Source organism: Acanthopagrus latus, chromosome 21 (genome assembly GCF_904848185.1).
Source record: "Acanthopagrus latus isolate v.2019 chromosome 21, fAcaLat1.1, whole genome shotgun sequence".
In the NCBI taxonomy this organism is placed as follows: domain Eukaryota; kingdom Metazoa; phylum Chordata; class Actinopteri; order Spariformes; family Sparidae; genus Acanthopagrus; species Acanthopagrus latus.
In genome coordinates, this window is record NC_051059.1 from 16,079,261 (window position 1) to 16,096,886 (window position 17,626).

Here is a 17,626-nt window from a genome sequence, read left to right on the forward strand (position 1 = left end):
CATACACATACACACCCAAATCTTTCAGAACAGGATGAAGCTGTCTACTTTTGCCAGATCGCTCCAGTCTGTAACACTGGCCCTATAGCGTCAATCCCCATCACCTTAAGAGGCCCTGGGTGAGCAACATGACATGGGCAGCTGTCTCACTGAGCCATCTTTAATATGCTCATGGTTGAGAGACAAGAATAAAACAGCTCAAGAGTGGAGTAACAACCTGCTGGAGCCGGAAATAGCTATGACCAAGGACAAGGCGAACTGCTGCTGCTGCTGAACGGACCAGCCGCTTCAGGCCAGCCTCTGCTAACAACACAAGGTGACGGACCAGCATAACAGCAAAAAGAAACAACAAATGAACTTCAAGGGCTATTAAGTACACTGATAAAAAAAAAGTCAATGTAAGACAGATGCTTTCAAGGCCTCAAAGGTAGTCTAATGTCAATTTGAGACCATACCATCTGTTGTGGAGATGAATGCAGTCTACAAAACCTGCTTCAAACTTCAATCAATGTCAAACAAAATTGAGATCTTAAAGTAAATTTACAGCAGAGTAAAATGTGATCAGTGAGGTAGTCAACTTCTTCTAGTATTACTGGCTTTGAATTTAAGTGAAATCTGTGGAAGATTTGTAAATATCCATAGAGAGATTGTTCATGTTCATCTTCGTGTCACTATTGAAACTGTGCATGTAAACTTGTATTATTCAAGTTCGCAAATGTGTCTTCCTTTGCTGTTGTTTTTGTTTTTATGGAAGGAAGTTATGTTTTTGCCTGTGTCCATTTGTTGATTGGTTGGTTTGGCATAAGGATTACCCATAAACTACTGAGGGGATTTCCACAAATTTGGAGGGAGTAAAACATTTTTTGTCCATCTCGTTTGTAGTCTCGTTATTTCATTTTATCTAATTAATTTGTTTATATACTGATCTTTAGGGGGATGTGATTTGTGTGCATTTATGTGTTTATGTCACTTAAACAACAAATTAACAAAGTTTTTAAAAATATCCATACCGAGGTGCTCAATATATTCTTGATTTAAGCACATTTTAAAGGACAAGCACCACACTAGACTGTAAAAGTGTATTTGACTTTGATCTATAGGCCTTGGATAATTCCCTTTCAGCAAATTCTACTACAAATGCAGCAGTTTGGGAAGTTAAAGCACATTATGTTATTATGTTACATTCTTAAAAATGCCATACTTTTAACAGCATCCTCTTGCCAATTTCATATTTGATTTTGTCCGTGATTGGACCTTGTCTGTCTGTAGGTGGTGAGCCTAAATCTTTCATTCCAACAGAGGATGATTAAGCAACGGATTAGTGGCAACAGATAAGTAATGCTGACATGACCTCTGTCCTCTGGCTGCTAAGAAGCAAACCTCAAGGTCTAGCGCTCGTAGTTTCGACTCATATTCTCAGCGGCCTGATATGTTTTTGTTCTTGTTTTAATGATATTTCAGTTGTTCTGAGGTGAATATTCAGTGACAAGTACGTTTCATGCAGTATGACTGTCACACATAAAATCTAACACAACTCCTCAGGTGCTAATTAATTAACAGAGCTAAAAATCTCTCAGTCGCACAAGATTTCAAATTCAGATGCAGCTCTACCGTGATTTCTATACAGTTTGTTACTGTAAGACAGTTAGGTAGTCTTAGGCATCCACGTCAAACATTCATCATTTTCTCACCATACTCATCATCTATGAATGTAAGGTGTAAAAATTCAGCATCAAGATTTTACTGAAAGCATTACGCTGACATTTATTGTGACCCAGGCATATCATTACCACAGATTCCATTTAAATGTGCCCCTTAAATGTGTCCAACAACAAAATAAAATAAATAGGTGTGACAGCTAGCAGAAGCAGGACAGAGTCTCTTACCTGGGGTTTCCTCGCAGGGCAGCATGATGCAAGGCATTGAACCCGTTATTGTTTGTGATGGTGACATCAGCACCAGATTCCAGCAGCACTGACAGCATGTCATCTCTCTTCTTGCTTATGGCATCATGCAGGGGTGTGTCCCCTTCTGAATCCTAGAAGAGAATCCTGGTGTTACTACTCTCTTATGAATCCGTAATTCAAACCCTGCCTAAAATGACCTTTTGACCACCATTTATTGACAAAACAATATAAATCAATGTTGATATATTGATCTCTGATGGTGCTGTTGTGTATATTTTCTTTTGTTACCTTTCCGAAATTTCTTAGTCATTGTGATAGATACCTGGAGGCTGGGGTGGCAGCCAAAGTCCAGCAGGGTTTTGACCACCTGCAAGTGGCCCTTGTTGACAGCAATATGTAATGGAGTCTGCCTTCTCTTGTTCCTGGCGTTCAAGTCAGCACCGCCCCTCTGCAGCACCTCAATGACAGAGCCCTCATCACCGAAGGCTGCGTGGTGCACTGCCCGGTCTCCATCTTTGTCCTGAGTATAGCGACACACCCGCATAATGACTCAGTGTTATGTTCGAGAGAGTGGATTTCTTACATGCAGGGGCCAAGATGCATTTATGATAAAAAGGACTTGGATGCGAGAGGACAAATTTATCTAATTATACTAACCTCAGCTTCCAGGTCCACGTTGTGTTTAAGCAGCAGCTTTAGGACATCAACGTGACCGTTCTGACTGGCTGCCTGCATAGCGGTGTGTCCAGCACACTGCCCATTCACCTGTAAACACATCAAGAGCCAAAGAGAATATGGGTGCGTGTCAATGTCATGTTTGATGTTCAGATGTGCATCTACTGAATTAGCTGTTCACCTCAGGGGCTAAGAGATTGCTGAGGGTGTGTTTAAGCCTTTGTGTATGTGTGCGTGCATGAACGGCTGGGTGTGCATGTTTCATCACCAACTGCAGCACTGCAAAAACTCAGAGCATAAATATTAATGTGGACTCCTTTGGGAGTCTCGAGACGTCTCTTGTCCTGGCAGGCGGATCACTTGGCCAAGCTCAGTGTGCTCAGCTTTAAGCAAATAATTCCACTGAAAGGCAGTAGGGCATCTGGCCAGCCTTCACCATGGACACACATACACACATGCAGAGTCATTCATTCTCTCTTGCTCGCTGAGTGAAGACTGTATTGCAGACTTGACGTACGCAGTTCTTTTAACCTATACAAGGCACATTGTCCTGTAGCAAACGGGTGTTTTCCCTGGCCTGCAGCCTGAGTCAGAGCACAATCTGCAGCCGTATGGGGTTTGTAGATCTCAGCTCGATTCTAAGAGTGAATCAGGTCTGTGCTGCAGTGCACACCAATGCTCCTTGGTGCCTCCTCTGGGCCCAGCCTTAATGCTTTTCAGATTGAGAGAGGTGCAGGAGTGGGAGGATCTCAGAGTCCTTTCCTACGAGACTCTCAGACTCCTCAATATACTGAGAGCAGAGTAGAGCACAGCCATGGGTGTTCCACCACCAATTATCAATGTACTCAGATCTCTTGTGTCTGTTCAGTGGGCAATATTACATAGGTTTGTCAGCTAGAAATTCAGCAGATGCTCACACCAAAAAAAGTACTCCCAAAATGTGATACTTTGAGCACTTACATCCACATCAGGTCTTTTAAGGATATCTTCCACCTTGGCCAGGTCTCCATTGGCTGCTGCTTTGACCAGCTCTTCGTTGATGTCCCCGGACTCTTGTGTCTCAAAAAGTTTCTTCAGCAACTGAGACAGACGCTCTGGACAAACAGAGGCGAAACGTCAGAAAGTAATTGTGCGAAGATGTCAGAAAACAGAGAGCAGTGAGGACAAAGAACTCAGATGACACAGAAGTGCATGTTTGTACACACCTCCAGAGGCGTTGCTGACAGCGGAGCCAGAGGGCGCAATCTTGGTGACAGCAGCTGGATTGTACGTCCAAGAAGTTCCACAAACCTCGACTTTCAGGTCACTGTCAGAGTAGATCTGCTGCACACGGCCCACCTTGCCTAAGGTCTGTTGATAAATATTGCGACAAACTCATTAGTATATGGAGGAATGTTGTCTTTGGGCCATGTTCTGTGTAACAGGGCCTGTAAGTGGCGGAGGAAAGATGGAGAGAGATTGTTAGAAAGAGCAAAAAATGAGATGGTGGAGGAGATGATAAAGAAGAAATAATACCAGCTCAACACAGCAATTGCCCAATATGGAGCAGAAACAAAGCTTGTGGCAAAACAAAAACTATATTACAGATTTATGCTGTGTTCTCATTATTCAGAGGACATGTACTTGAGAAAGAAGATGGATATATAAGAAAAAGAACCTTCTACTGGCTAGACTATTCTTCATCTGTACAGGCAATACAGAGAGGACAGAGCAAAATGCTTTTCAATTTTGAATCATATCATCTCGGCTCTGGCTATATATGAGAAAGAGGCACTTCGAGTCTGTCGAGTCGGGTCCAGGCTGTCCTAGAGGATGCCATCAATAATGGGGACTGCAGCAGTAGAAGCAGCAGCGGGCGGCAAACATCCGTGGTTAGTGATCAAAGCTACAACCCATCTCAGGGTTTTAAGGCTCATTAGCTGCTGAGGGGGGCCAGTTTGGCAGGGACAAGTGGCATATTGGAGTAGACTGGCATTACATAACCTAAGGCATGCTGGGCACCAATGAATAAACTACATAATAAGCGAAGAATAAAGCTGTGTTGCGACTGAAAAAAAAAGAGAAATAAATTAAAAAAATGTCAGCGACATAACGTAAGACTTATTTAAGGGGAGCAACCGTGTCTCTGGATGTTATTAAACCGCAACACTTCTTTAAAGAAAATTAGGGACTGGCACTGCTACGTGTACAGCAGAAAATTACACACAGTTAGATGAATTGAGACTAATTTAACGACGGTTCTTGCATACAAATTGTGTCTGTGATAAAATCCATGTCAAAACTGATGACATTTTTTTTAAAAAAAGTTCAAATGCCTGGTGCCAACAGCAATGACTTTCTCGGATTTTCCTCCAAGTACCTATCATAATGCAGATTTTTCTCCTCAGGTTTGATGAAACTATCCACTTAAGTGTAGTTTAGATTTCAAGATGTTTTGTCACTCAGACAACTTAATAGCTAAGGTGGATAATTTAATTTGACGTTGTACTTCCCATATTAATGAAATAAATCTACAGAGACCCATTTCTAGAATTGCTCCACGTTTTTTTGAAGATCAATCTTAAAACGCAACATTCTACTGAAACAGGGATGCTGAGCATTGTACAGGTAAATGCATATGCTAATATAATATTCCGGTATACATTACAGTAAGGACGAGGGGTGGTAACATTTGCTCAAATGAGCGAGAAAATCTTTCAGACTCTTACAGGCAGCATCGCCTCAGCCCACTCCCCGTGGCCTCTTTGTAGCAGCTTGATACGGTCGATGTCATAGCAAATCTGAACCAGGTCTCCCACAAGGAACTGGGAGCTGCCTCCCTCTGCGCCAGCAGCTACTTCACCACTACGCACAACGTTGGCCTTTGTCAGCACTGCTGGGTTGAATGTCCATCTGTGGAGACAGAAATGAATGCATTCAAATAGCTCACATAACGTATGCTGCCGAACCAAGTATTGATTATGAGCAGCCACGTGGAATATCTTAAGGTACCTAAGATCAAAGTCAAACAGAGTGACGAGCTTACATTTTATGAATTCTAGGAGCAGACTAAAATTCATCAAAGACTCACTTTTTTATTACATATTTTACTACAAACTGACCACTAATTCTTATTGAGTCTATTCTCAGCGTGTTATAAACGAAGATTTTATCTAGCAAGAACATACTAAAGAGAGTGTTTGGCAGCTTTTGACTGAGTTTGAACTGAAGAGTATTTTATAAAACCTATTACTTGGCAAACTATGCTGATGAGAGGATACAGTTCATTGATCCTACTCACTGGCAGCCAATAAATCTGAACCAGTCCATCGAGGCACGTACCTGTTCCCACTGGGGTACTGAACGACAATATCATGATCTTCATCGATGCCACATACTGTGCCAGTGGTGGTGAGCGTCTCAAACATGCCGTCAGTCCACCCGCCGTGGCCATGTTGGAGGGACTGAACAATCTCTAGGTCTAAGTCGATGTTGACCAGGTCTCCAATTTGGAGACCGCCAGGATTTCTGTTGCCATTCTGCTCACCTGGGAGATATTGGGAAAGTTAGGTCTATCAATTGTAAAACTGCACTACTCAAAGTGTATAAAATTGGTGGGAATTTGAATGTCGACATTTTAAATCTCCAAGACAAATCTGTGAAACTATCAGTACTCAAGAATGTTTTAAGTACATATGCTGAAGCAAACTGATTAGAATAAAACATTACAACATCAAAAGTGTTGCTTTCTATGAATAATGACACTATACAACCAAATGAGGGACTTCTGCTGCAGTGTTGAATGCAGCGAGACGATTCATTCCCTTAGACTTGGAATACTGTAACTGCATGACCTGAGCCTGTATCAGCTTTTGGCAGCAGGGTTACTATGCAGTGCTGCCATCTAGTGACCAAACACAACTAACTACAAGTGATACTCCCCTAATGCCCTTGAATTCACTGCACCAGAACGATAGGTGAGAGAAGTGGTGCAATAATGACGGTGGACACAGATCAGTGGCTTACTTACCTAAAACGGGGCAGTGGTCTCTGTAAAAAGAACCTCCTTTGGCATCCTGGACACATTTCAAATCCGACTAAGAGAACAAAGCGGGAAGGGTTGAGATAATTAGCCAGGGTAATTCCATTAGCAGAGAGGCATGATGATCATGAATAATGAATTTGAGAAATTACACACTTCAAGCTGTAAGTGTAAGTGTAGTTTGTTTGGATAACCAACAATATCCATGCCCTTAGGGTAAGGCAGGACAATGAGACACTACACCTCTATATAGAGACTACATCATATCATTGTGATGACTCAGATGCGCAGCCACTGTGGCAGAGTTAGAGGGCAGAGATGATTGTAAGGCAGAGCAAACATTCCTCTGAACTGATGAAACACTAAAGTCCTGAATACAACAAGCCCCAGCAAATTAATAACTTCAGGGTTTCCTGCTGTATTCAGCCAGCAGGACACTCCTTATCTTATGATGCTTTGCACACGAAGCAGACATTATGGAAAAGGAAAAGGTGTTGGCCTCAAATGCTGCATTTGGAACATACACGGTTACTATGTATCTGCAGGATTTGCTTAAAGTCTTAGGGGGAAAAAAAAATCCAGAATGAAACTGCCGGGATGGGGGGTCTCATCTATGTTTACTAAAGCCAGAAGCAGATGTTATCTACCATCCTATTGGCCTATTAGAATAACAAAGGACAAATCTGTTCTGAAACCAAGAAACCCGATTGGCCTCTTTTGAAAAAAGGCAAGGGCAGTCTCCACCAATGAGGAAGATGCTTTTCATCAGAGACGCGTGTGTAGCTGCTCCTACAAAAAACCCCAGGAGGATGTCCCCCTCTAAAGTTGACCTCCATGTTCACTCTCTGCCCCTAAAAAGCAAGGGGAACAGCTTGCCTTTATCATGCAGATACCTTCCCCTTCCAGCTGCCTCTACAATGGCGCCTTACTCATGCTGGCTGCGTGGCTCTCACAAAGGCCTGGCAGCAAAAGAAAGAACCTCAGCCCTGCGGTCAAACACAAAAGCCACCTGACAGCTGATCTTTTGTGAGACTCAGTGTGTGTGAGTGAGTGACTGAGCGTGAGGGTCAGGCTGGAAGTTTGCTCACCATTCCCTCAAAGCCAACTCTGTACAGGTTCTTGGCCCCATTGTCCCACAGTACGTAGGCAGCGCTGTGAGGGCTGGCTGCACTCCAGTCCTGGATCTCTGTTACCTGTGGAGGGCGGGATGAGATGAGATGAGAAAGACAGAAAAAGACACATTGAAAGCAGTTTTGTTTTGAGCTTGAATCAGACTTTTTTTTTAATGGAAAAAAGGTTTCAACTGGCTAGATATCAAAAAAAAAAGGTTTTGGCATACTGTATGTGAAAATATTATACTGACCATAAGGGGATACTTTTTTAGTGGAAGGTTTTAAGCAGGTGATTTTCATCTTTTTCACCTTATAATGATAGAAAATAAGACTTTATTGATCCCTGTAGGGAAATTATCTTTTCAAATTGAAGGTCAGAGTGAAGGTTGGACTTCAGAATAGAAACCCTGGAGTCAAGTTACTTTGCAGTGTCTAGGGTTTAAGACAGGGAAATGTCTGCTAACACAACAAGTTGAACTTGAGCTTCTCTACTTGAGGGAAATAATAACCTCTTGCCATGTACAAGATACCAATCAGCACTCTCAGAAATACAATTTTAGTTTTATGGACTTCTTTTTTCCTACATGTTGATATACTGTGCATGTGACAATGGAAAGCAGAGTAGTTGGAAAGCTGATGTAATAAATCTATACACAACAGTGTCAGATGCTCTGTTTGTTGCACGTTCACTGTGTTTCGACCTCAGGGAAAATTGAATTCGCCCGACCACTGAGATATTAGGAGTGGGACTCATCAAGGACAAATCTGATTAGGCTTTGATTTTTGGAGTCACAATTAGATTTTGTTTTAATTCTCCCTGCATTGCAATTTTACAGTCAATACTAAACTACTTCATTGTTTTGAGCAAGATGGGGATAGTTGTGAAATCTCCAAGAATGTTTTAATTAAACTTTCACTGGGTTTGTCTGCAAAGAAAAACAAGACACAGGACAGAGGCAATGGGCCTGGCCTAGTTCAGCCAGACCAGAGACAGAGCCTGTGGGAAACACTGCTCATCCAGGCAAGAAACTTTTGACATGAAACACTCTATCCAAAACTACGGTTTGTTTTCAGAAGGCTATTTTCCCCTATTGAAATATAACTTGATGCAGCTGCTATTTCGCTAGCAAGTAATTAATGAAAGTCTGAGACTAGGTATCCACAAATGATTAACTGCATCATCTTTGATGAATTCAGAAAAGTCCACAACATCGATATCTGTGTAATTAGCATTAAGGGAAAATAACCTTAAGTGCTGCATCCAAACTGTGGTTATTGTTACTCGGCATGCTCAGGTCAGCCAGAAAAGCATTTTATGTTCTCAGCCATACCTAATTTACTAGATATCTCCACACTGTGTTTGGAATATATGGACAGTCAGTCAAAGTGTTTTAGCCCCAACAGTTCCAGCCTTCCATACAAAACTAAATCTTTCCATTTAACTAAACTGCAAGTCACACAGAAGGAAAGCTAAGGAAGAGAAGCTTCTGTCCTTACTCTCATCAGTCCTTTTATGGTGTATTACACCATTAGTGTGTTAATAGATCCATGGCTCTTACCTTTGCTCCTTTGAACCTCTCAACTTGTGCATGCACGTTAAAAATATTAGGAAACACTACGAGTCAGACAGTCCATCTTTTGACGGCCTCACTCACTGATAAAGCATTAAAAGTTGATCAAAACCATCAAAAGCATAACATCGGCAAAAACATTTTTATACATGCTTCTCTTCAGTTAGTACTCATTTCATTATATGAATAATGCTCTACTCAACTTTAGTACTGAGAAAACGCTCAGAGCCTTTGTGATATTTGAAGGGCGCCGTGAGCCAAAGAAAATCATGGGCATAAGTATGAAATGAGGTATGAAAGGGCCTGCAAAATCAATTCAAATTTAGAGGATAACACTGGGATTGTCACATGAGACAATTCCCTCTTCATCACAGTGGTGCAGTGTTTTCATCACATTGGGAAAGTGTCAAGAGAAGAGCTGCATTGGAGTAAATGAATTCTTTAATTAAAAGCTGTGCCTTAAGTAAATACAGGAATCAAATCGTTAAATTATTTTCAGGCCCCTTACAGAGGTAATTGATTAATGGGCCTTCGGAGGTAATATACATGCTAAACTAATGGAACATCTAAGCTGCAGGACATGCAATAGCAGTTTTCTGGAGAGCATATTGCTTACAGCATCATAAAACAGTAATGAGATATGCCATTAAATAACACAGCAAAATGAAGTCTTAAATTGCCTGGAGGGACTCTTAAATTGAATACTCTGGGGTCTGGACCAGAGTCAAAATACAAGCACTTTACAGCACATTTACAGCATAAATCTAAATAGAGTGTGCTAAACAAATGCAACCTCATCAGACATCGTATTACTTTCTAATGATGTATTTAAGGCTGGAATAACCTGCAGCAAAGAAGTGTGTTTATAGCCTCAGTAAAGATATCTAAGAATCAGCAGAATGAAACCAAGGAGTAAAGGTTTTTCTGTGACACATTCTACTGGATTAAACACAAACCTACAAAAAGCTTTATACATTATTTGAAGCTGCTCTTCCTCTTGTTCACATGAGTTTACAGAGGATCAGCAGATATTTTCCACTAAATCCGGAGTGCTGGCTGCCGAATTTTAACAACAGTGCTAATGTATTATTTTTCACTTATGTAAAAGATCATGCTGAATCTTTTCTTTAGAAAATCATTATGTTATTCATTTCTATTTTTCTTTTTAAAGATGCCCTATAGGTAATACAAACAAGTCATATTTTTATTGACTATATGTAATTGGATTGTAATGCAATGTGAAAAATGAGACCTTCCCTGTCTCTCTCTATTGCTCAAACAAGCTTGCTGACTATTTGTTTAAGTTGCTTAATGCTGCTTGACTTAATTTCTTTGTAAAGGGCCAAAAGGATGTGACTTGATGCACATCCTCGAGTGCCTCCTCTCAGTGTCTCAAAAGGAGGCAACGTTAGTATAGAAATGTCTAACTAACATCCAGCTTCGAGTACAACACAGATGTTCAACAGAGCACCTTTCAGTTTTGGAGGAGGAAACTCTCCATTCCAGCTACAGGTGGCTGACATCAATATATTGACATTGTGATATGAAACAAGATAATGATTTTGCTTATTGTAGTATGCACTGTAATGGATTGCAAATAAGAGATATAATTTAACTTAACTTAAAAAGTCATTACTTAGTTATCCTAATTATTTTAGGGTCACAGTGTCAGCTGCTTCACACCCAGCTCAAAAGCACTGGACTGTTTCTCTTGTGGGATTGTCTCATTTGCTTCTTAGTTTTTCACATGCTACAAACATCTTCGCTCAGTTAGTGCTTTTCCTGTTTCAGCAGAGGCATCAGCACATTTCAAATCAATGCCATGCCCACTTCAGTTGCACACATGTGGTTTGAATGGTTTTCCCTCCAGGGACTTAATATCCACTTAATTTTGCAGCTTTGAAATAAAAAAGGATTTTGCAACTGTGCCTTTTATGTTCATTGAGCAAAAAATGGAAACATATCTGCACAATTAAACCTCACTTGCAAGGCACAAAAACCAGCAAAATGCTGGCAAAAGATATGTCTGGTCGATTTGCTTCACTCACCAGCCACAAAACCAATATAATGTGAAACATTCACCAACCATGTGGGCTATGGACAAAATACTACTTTTCTTGGCATTCTTTTTTAACCATTGAGGACATTTTACTTTTAACATAATACAAATTTGACTTCTGCCTTGTCCACTGCAAACAAATATGAGTGGCTGGAACCCAGACAGACCCTTGGGTGATATAGAAGATTGTTTGGGATAAAAGGAAGAAGAAGCGTAAAGGTCACATGCTTTACTCTGTATAATACAAAGTAAGGCCAGAAGTGGGTGACTGACTGCTACACTTACTGGACTCTGCACTGCTAACCTGGCTGGTGTCCTACCTTTCCTCTCCTTCCGTTGCCTCCGTCTTGGTCTTCCCACTGCCAGTCAACTCCTCTCACCACCCGGCCTCCAGTGAAGATCCCTCTGGCTGTGATTTTCTTTGACTTGCGACGTGACTCCAGAAGTACTCTGCAGAGATAAAAAAAATTACAATTTTTTAGTTGGGCTCAGCTTTAACCACTTGAGTGACACTGTCAGAGTATACAACAGCAGTGTTTACACGAGCCCTTTTTAGGTGGATTAATTCAATGTGCTTTCAGTTACTAGCAAATATGCATTGCAGAGGGGATGCCAGCACTTCCCTCCTGCTACCCAGTGTCCTTAACTGCCCTTCGCTGCGTGTCTGTTCTGCAGTCATGGTGTAAATTACTTTCAGCAAATGGGACATGGCTTCAGATGAAAAATCTCACTGTGAGCATTGGGCCTTAACAGGATCTAATCTGCTGTACCAACCATGCAGCCCCTGACAATCATTATAACTGACTCAGCTTTGGGCCACTGATGTTTAACGACAGTGACACAAATCAAGCCAGAAACATTTGACAGAGTTTTGAGCAACATAACATTACTGACCATCTCACACTGGTCAATGAGGTTTTAGAAAAGTCAAAATAAGTGTTTTTACTGCCTTTAGGAATGTCACATTTATTAAAGTTAAATTCAAGTAACACGTTTCATTTAACTGACTGGCAGGTGTCATGTCGTAACTTTAAAAATAACAATCATTTCTGTCGTAGCTCAGCATTCACACCTTAGTGACAATTCCGTTCCTTTTCATCCACACCCAAGAATCATTGGGAATGCAAATGAGGAACCAGTGGTAAGGAAGGAAAATTCATTTTATCATCTTACATTAGGATATCACTAGAAGGCTGTGAACTGCAGTCTAATCTTCATCGTAGCTACAGGCCTAACTAATGAAAAGGAAATGGCAAATAAAACACCCAGCTGAGCTCTAACCATCAAACAACAATGTGAGCCTCGGTGGTAGACATGGCAGCTGGACAGTGCAGGTCTAACCAATGCAAACAGCTTGAGGCCTCTAACCACTCCCTCTTCAGCAGTTAGCGACAAAGTCTAATGTGGTGTAACAAAACACCCCACCATGCTGTCGGAGCAGTGTGGGCTGGGGAGACCTCCAGCACCCATTGTGCATTATGCAATGTCTGTCTTGGGGGAATAAAGTCGTACTCAGTTGAAAAGGCTGCCAGCTGTTGGGCCATGTGTTCATTTACTAAACTATAGTGTTTGGCTGAAATAGGCCTGAAATGGATGGAGCATCATCACAGTACAGACAGTCTATGTGATAACACAATCAAAGGCAACTTCTGGAATTTAGTGAGTGTGCATACTTGCTTAATGAGTCCAAATGATGCATTTAAAGTTTTTGTAGCAAATCAGGGATTGATTTGATGGCGTGTTTGCTTACAATACATGAGCTACCCAAATCTCCATGTAGAGCATCTCTGCATGCTCACGGTAAAGCTGCATTCAACATCTTGACTTAATCTTGTCTCTACATGACTTAATTGGAAGCAATGTTTCTGCTTTCCACACACCACACCTGAAACATTGTTTTCACTCACAACTTTTGGTATTTCTTTTTTACCATGAGACCTGTGGAGACCTGACACATCACATACACCCACTGTTACTCACACACACAGAACCTCATGTAGGATTATTGGCATAGTGCACAGATCCCTTATATTAGATAATCACTGAATCACTGATCATGCCCTAGTTTGAAGTTTGCCCAAACTGCAAATGCTTCTGCGACAGCCGCCAACGATAACAAACAGTTTTAGGGCTGTACAATATGATAAATAATGATATAATAATTAATACTGCGATTATTTTGAGAGATATAGATTTTGCAATATGATTCATGATTAGTGGGAATGATGATTTTTGCGCCACAACTTTAAATTAGTCCTGAAACAACGTCAAAATTATGTTGAGTTGACATTTCATGGGTGTGTACCGAACAAACATCTGCAGATATACAGGCCAGTATATCTCTGTTGCAACTTACTGATACCTTCATCAAAACATTGCAACTTCTGCAAATTGGATGTTGCACTTAACTACACTGCAATCTCGATAATATTACAATTAATTGTGCAGCTCTATAGAGTGCTGCAGGGATGATCAATTATTTTAGGCTAACATTGAAGTTGGCATCACACTGGTTCCCATGGAAAAAAAAATTGTAAGTACAAAGCTTACCTGAGGGTGTTAAAAAAATACAGTACATTGCAGTCACATGACTTCAATGTCAACACAATGCTTCTACCTACTACACTATACTATACATATGTTAACATAAATGAATCAATTTACTGTTGTAAAGTTAGCATTAGAATAGTTTGCAACTGAAGTCAACAGGTTAAGATGGCCAGGTAAGTAGATGAGCCTCCTTGCTTGGCATGGTGACATCCAATGTCCCAACGGCTGTAGTTTCATTAAGCCACTTGTTACCATCAACCGTTTTTAAAAAAAGATATGGAAGTGCTTTAAAAATTCCCAAGTGGATTTTTACTGACATATTTTTTTGTTAAATATGACAAAACATGAAAAAAATCTCCACAGACATTACTTCAGGCATCTAAACAAAATCCCACAACTGTATTCAAGATGAGGGAATCTGAAGTGCAAAGGTGCTAACTTACTTCAGGGTTTTAGGACTCATTCCTGCAGCACTCTAATCTACTTTCACATAAACTTCTAATCAAGTAAATTAATGCTAGCAAGTCTGACAAATTTAATACTGGAGGATGCTTCACGGTAAACCCACATCTGTCTTCACAGCAAAAACCCCTGCACACTAAAATGCGTTTGTTATAAAAAAGGTACACACAGTAAGTGCTGAGTTAATGTGTGTGGTAGTTTTACACATTGACGACAACATGTAAAGAGCAAAAGAGAAAACAATTGGGCTCCCACTGTGATAATCTGCCATCTGAGTGACAGAATGACTGCAGGCAAATAGGGAAAAATAATAAAGCAATATTTGGCACAGGGGATTGCTGTAACACTATGTTGCAACTGAATGAAGTGAAAATACTCTGGTGTACATGTCATGTGTAACCCTTTGGTACAATAACATTATGTTTAGTAACTTCTGGAACAGTTATTAAGCACTTATAAGTATGTTATATTCAATAAAAAGCTGCCTTGCATTGTAATAAAAGTTTTCATCATTTCTGTTTAACATATGTGATTGCAAATTCTTTCTGCAGTCAAAGCACTAAATTCTTAGCTGCAAAGTAGGCTTTATAATCAATCTGCACTTTATGTTTTATGAGCATGCAGCATTCTGATGACATAAATTTAAAAACATTAACAAATCAGGGAAATCTGCTCAAATGAATTCTATAAATGGGAGGAACTGCAATAATATAATTTTTAAAAAGGTCTGACTGGATCTTAAAACGAGGCTGAGTTGTTGCCTGGCAACTGAGGGCTGGGAGCACAGAGATAGATCCTGAGGCAGGGTGCACAACAGACTTCTCAAATGTCACACACACATAAAGCCAAACTAAGGGAGTAAAAGGCCAGACCAGCCAATCACAATGATGCGCCGGGATTACCTGGCTACCTTCTGTATATTTCATTGTTGGGGCGGTCTATGGTGAGGCCACATAATAGTAAATGTTGTTGCTGGGTTAACTAACCTCTCACTGCCCGGGGTGGTGATCCTGTAGAACCGGTGTCTCAGGTGATGCTTGTCTCCATGGTAACAGGTTGTGCAGAGGTCATAATTGGTGCACTCAGCACATTTCCAGCGAATACCAATGATGGGCTGTTGACGGCAGGTGTCACACATGGTTCCATCATGCTTGATGCCTGAGAAGGCAGGAGGCAAAATGAGTCAAAATTAATACATTGTGATAGTACTGTGTGATACCATGTGTACATCTTAAGACTACAGGAATAATTTTTCAGCAGTTTGCCACAACAATATGAAAACTATCTGTGAGAAAATCCACTAATTCTACATGCAAACAGAACTCCATGTATTTGTCATAGTCTGTCATCACTTTATACACTTGAAACTTTGAGCTGTTGATAATATCCATACCCTTTTTTTAAATGGCATTATTTATCCTACACTTAATATAAAAACAGTTTGACTAATTGGGGCTCTATGGCCTCTAATTACTTCCTTTTCACAAAAACAATTACAGAAAACCTGACTGCTCCTCATCCCACTGAGGCATCCACACGTGGACACAGAACTGAAAGGAGCCTGTCAATGGGATACTTGCAAAAAAAAAAAAAAAGCCAAAAACTGGATCATCATGTACTGCTATGACAAGTACAGAGAGATCAAGCTAAACAAACTAAAAACAAACTAATCTTACTGACACACTTTTAGATAATGTACGAGATTTCTTGCTCCTCTCAATGTGCAATTTACAGTCACACGCTGTGCTGATATATTCTTTACTCTGAACATACATCTCCCGCATCTTATTTGGACAGCTTGTGAACAGAGCTGACTGTGACATACATCTGTACAGACAGGATGTATTCAAATACTCATCTTTTTTTTATACAAAGCCAGGCGGACGCTGTATGCCTTCAACACACAGAATAAACCAACGCGCTGCATCCTAGATTCACTTTTTAAACCTGTATTTCATCAACCTAAGCGGCAGAGACTTAGCGTTATTACTTGTTGACAAATCAAGCCCATCCCTGTACCCACAATGAAGGCCACGGACCTATGACTATACTGTGCATAACTCGGCTGCATGTGAAAACGCTGGTTTTAAACGAGTCTGAAAGTGCTGGCAAACAAACTCAGCTGATGTGAAGTTACCTGTTGGAGCACTGTCTAGTATCCTCACGTCGTAAGCTCCGGAACAACGGTAGTTAGCAGCCGTCCCATTATCCCAGACAACCACCACCTCCTCTGGACTTTCGAAACTCCTGACGGTGCCAACATGACCCTCTCCACCATCCTGCTTGCCCCACTTCCAGTCAGGTCCGCGGACTACTCTCGCTCCTACTCCTTCCATCATGGCTCGGTTATTCCTGCCGGTGGTCATTTAAGAAAAGGATCTCGCAAATGCCACAGGAATCAGTTAGTTAGCTGGCAAGCTAGCACTCTATGCTAGCCGGATATCGATGCGCTGGAGGATAGTTTCCAAATCCAAGTGCAAGCAAGTCCGAACAGGAAAGGGACTGGAACGAACCCTCAAAGTCTAGCCTGCTAGCTGAGTTAGCTACCTCAGGAGGCTGTTGGAGCCTCTCACAAAAACTATTCCGGCAAGCTAGTGTTAACTGCAAGCAAGTGCCTCTTCAGTGTCGCCTCAGAGTTTAAGAAACCAATTACCCTAAGAGCCTATTAAGTAGCCACATTGCTATCTTAGCCAGATCTCAGTGCTCAGCAGGCTGGCTCTCTCCTCACACAAGAATGCCACCTCTTCAACTTAGCAAGCTAGCGAGACGAGTTGCTAGCTATCGAAATGCTAGCAAGATAAACCTCTCCTGGCTAGCAAGTCCTTCTCGCTGAGGCAAATGTAGTCCTTAGGTGGGTTGTTTATTCTTATTGTTGCTGTCCGCGGCGGTGAAAATCCATCCAAGATGCCCCCTTTGTCAACCAGTGATGGTTCCCTGGAGTCAACTCAGAATAAACGCGTCGCCATTATTGTCAATCATCGTTCAGACCTCAGACGAGCAACAACTAGCCACGGAGGTAAACGACAAAGCCCGAAGACTAGAGGCTTGGAAAACAAGCACGAGTCCAGCCCACGACGCGCATGCGCATATGTACTGTTGAAGATTCAGATTATTTAGGCGACTGTGTGTGTGTGTGTATATACATACATACATATATATATATATATATATATATATATATATATATATATATATATCTATATATATATATATATATATATATATATATATATATATCTGTCTGTTAAGAACAGTACTTTAATCCAACA

General features: G+C 41.0%; 1 protein-coding gene across 6 annotated transcripts in view; it reads right to left on the reverse strand.

The window, feature by feature from the left end:
* The window catches only part of mib1 (mindbomb E3 ubiquitin protein ligase 1), a 55,342-nt gene extending 37,940 nt beyond the window's left edge, over nt 1-17,402 (reverse strand). For all 6 annotated transcript variants that reach the window (XM_037084024.1, XM_037084022.1, XM_037084021.1 and 3 more), the window contains exons 1-12: nt 16,495-17,402; nt 15,344-15,515; nt 11,666-11,795; nt 7,692-7,796; nt 6,592-6,658; nt 5,904-6,108; nt 5,291-5,474; nt 3,788-3,932; nt 3,543-3,676; nt 2,565-2,672; nt 2,230-2,427; nt 1,887-2,038 (exon numbers count right to left, since the gene is read on the reverse strand). In XM_037084024.1, the coding sequence (XP_036939919.1) occupies nt 1,887-2,038; nt 2,230-2,427; nt 2,565-2,672; nt 3,543-3,676; nt 3,788-3,932; nt 5,291-5,474; nt 5,904-6,108; nt 6,592-6,658; nt 7,692-7,796; nt 11,666-11,795; nt 15,344-15,515; nt 16,495-16,723 (1,829 nt within the window). In that variant the 5' untranslated portion in view covers nt 16,724-17,402. The remainder of the gene's footprint in view (nt 1-1,886; nt 2,039-2,229; nt 2,428-2,564; nt 2,673-3,542; nt 3,677-3,787; nt 3,933-5,290; nt 5,475-5,903; nt 6,109-6,591; nt 6,659-7,691; nt 7,797-11,665; nt 11,796-15,343; nt 15,516-16,494) is intronic.
* Between the last annotated feature and the right edge of the window lie 224 nt (nt 17,403-17,626).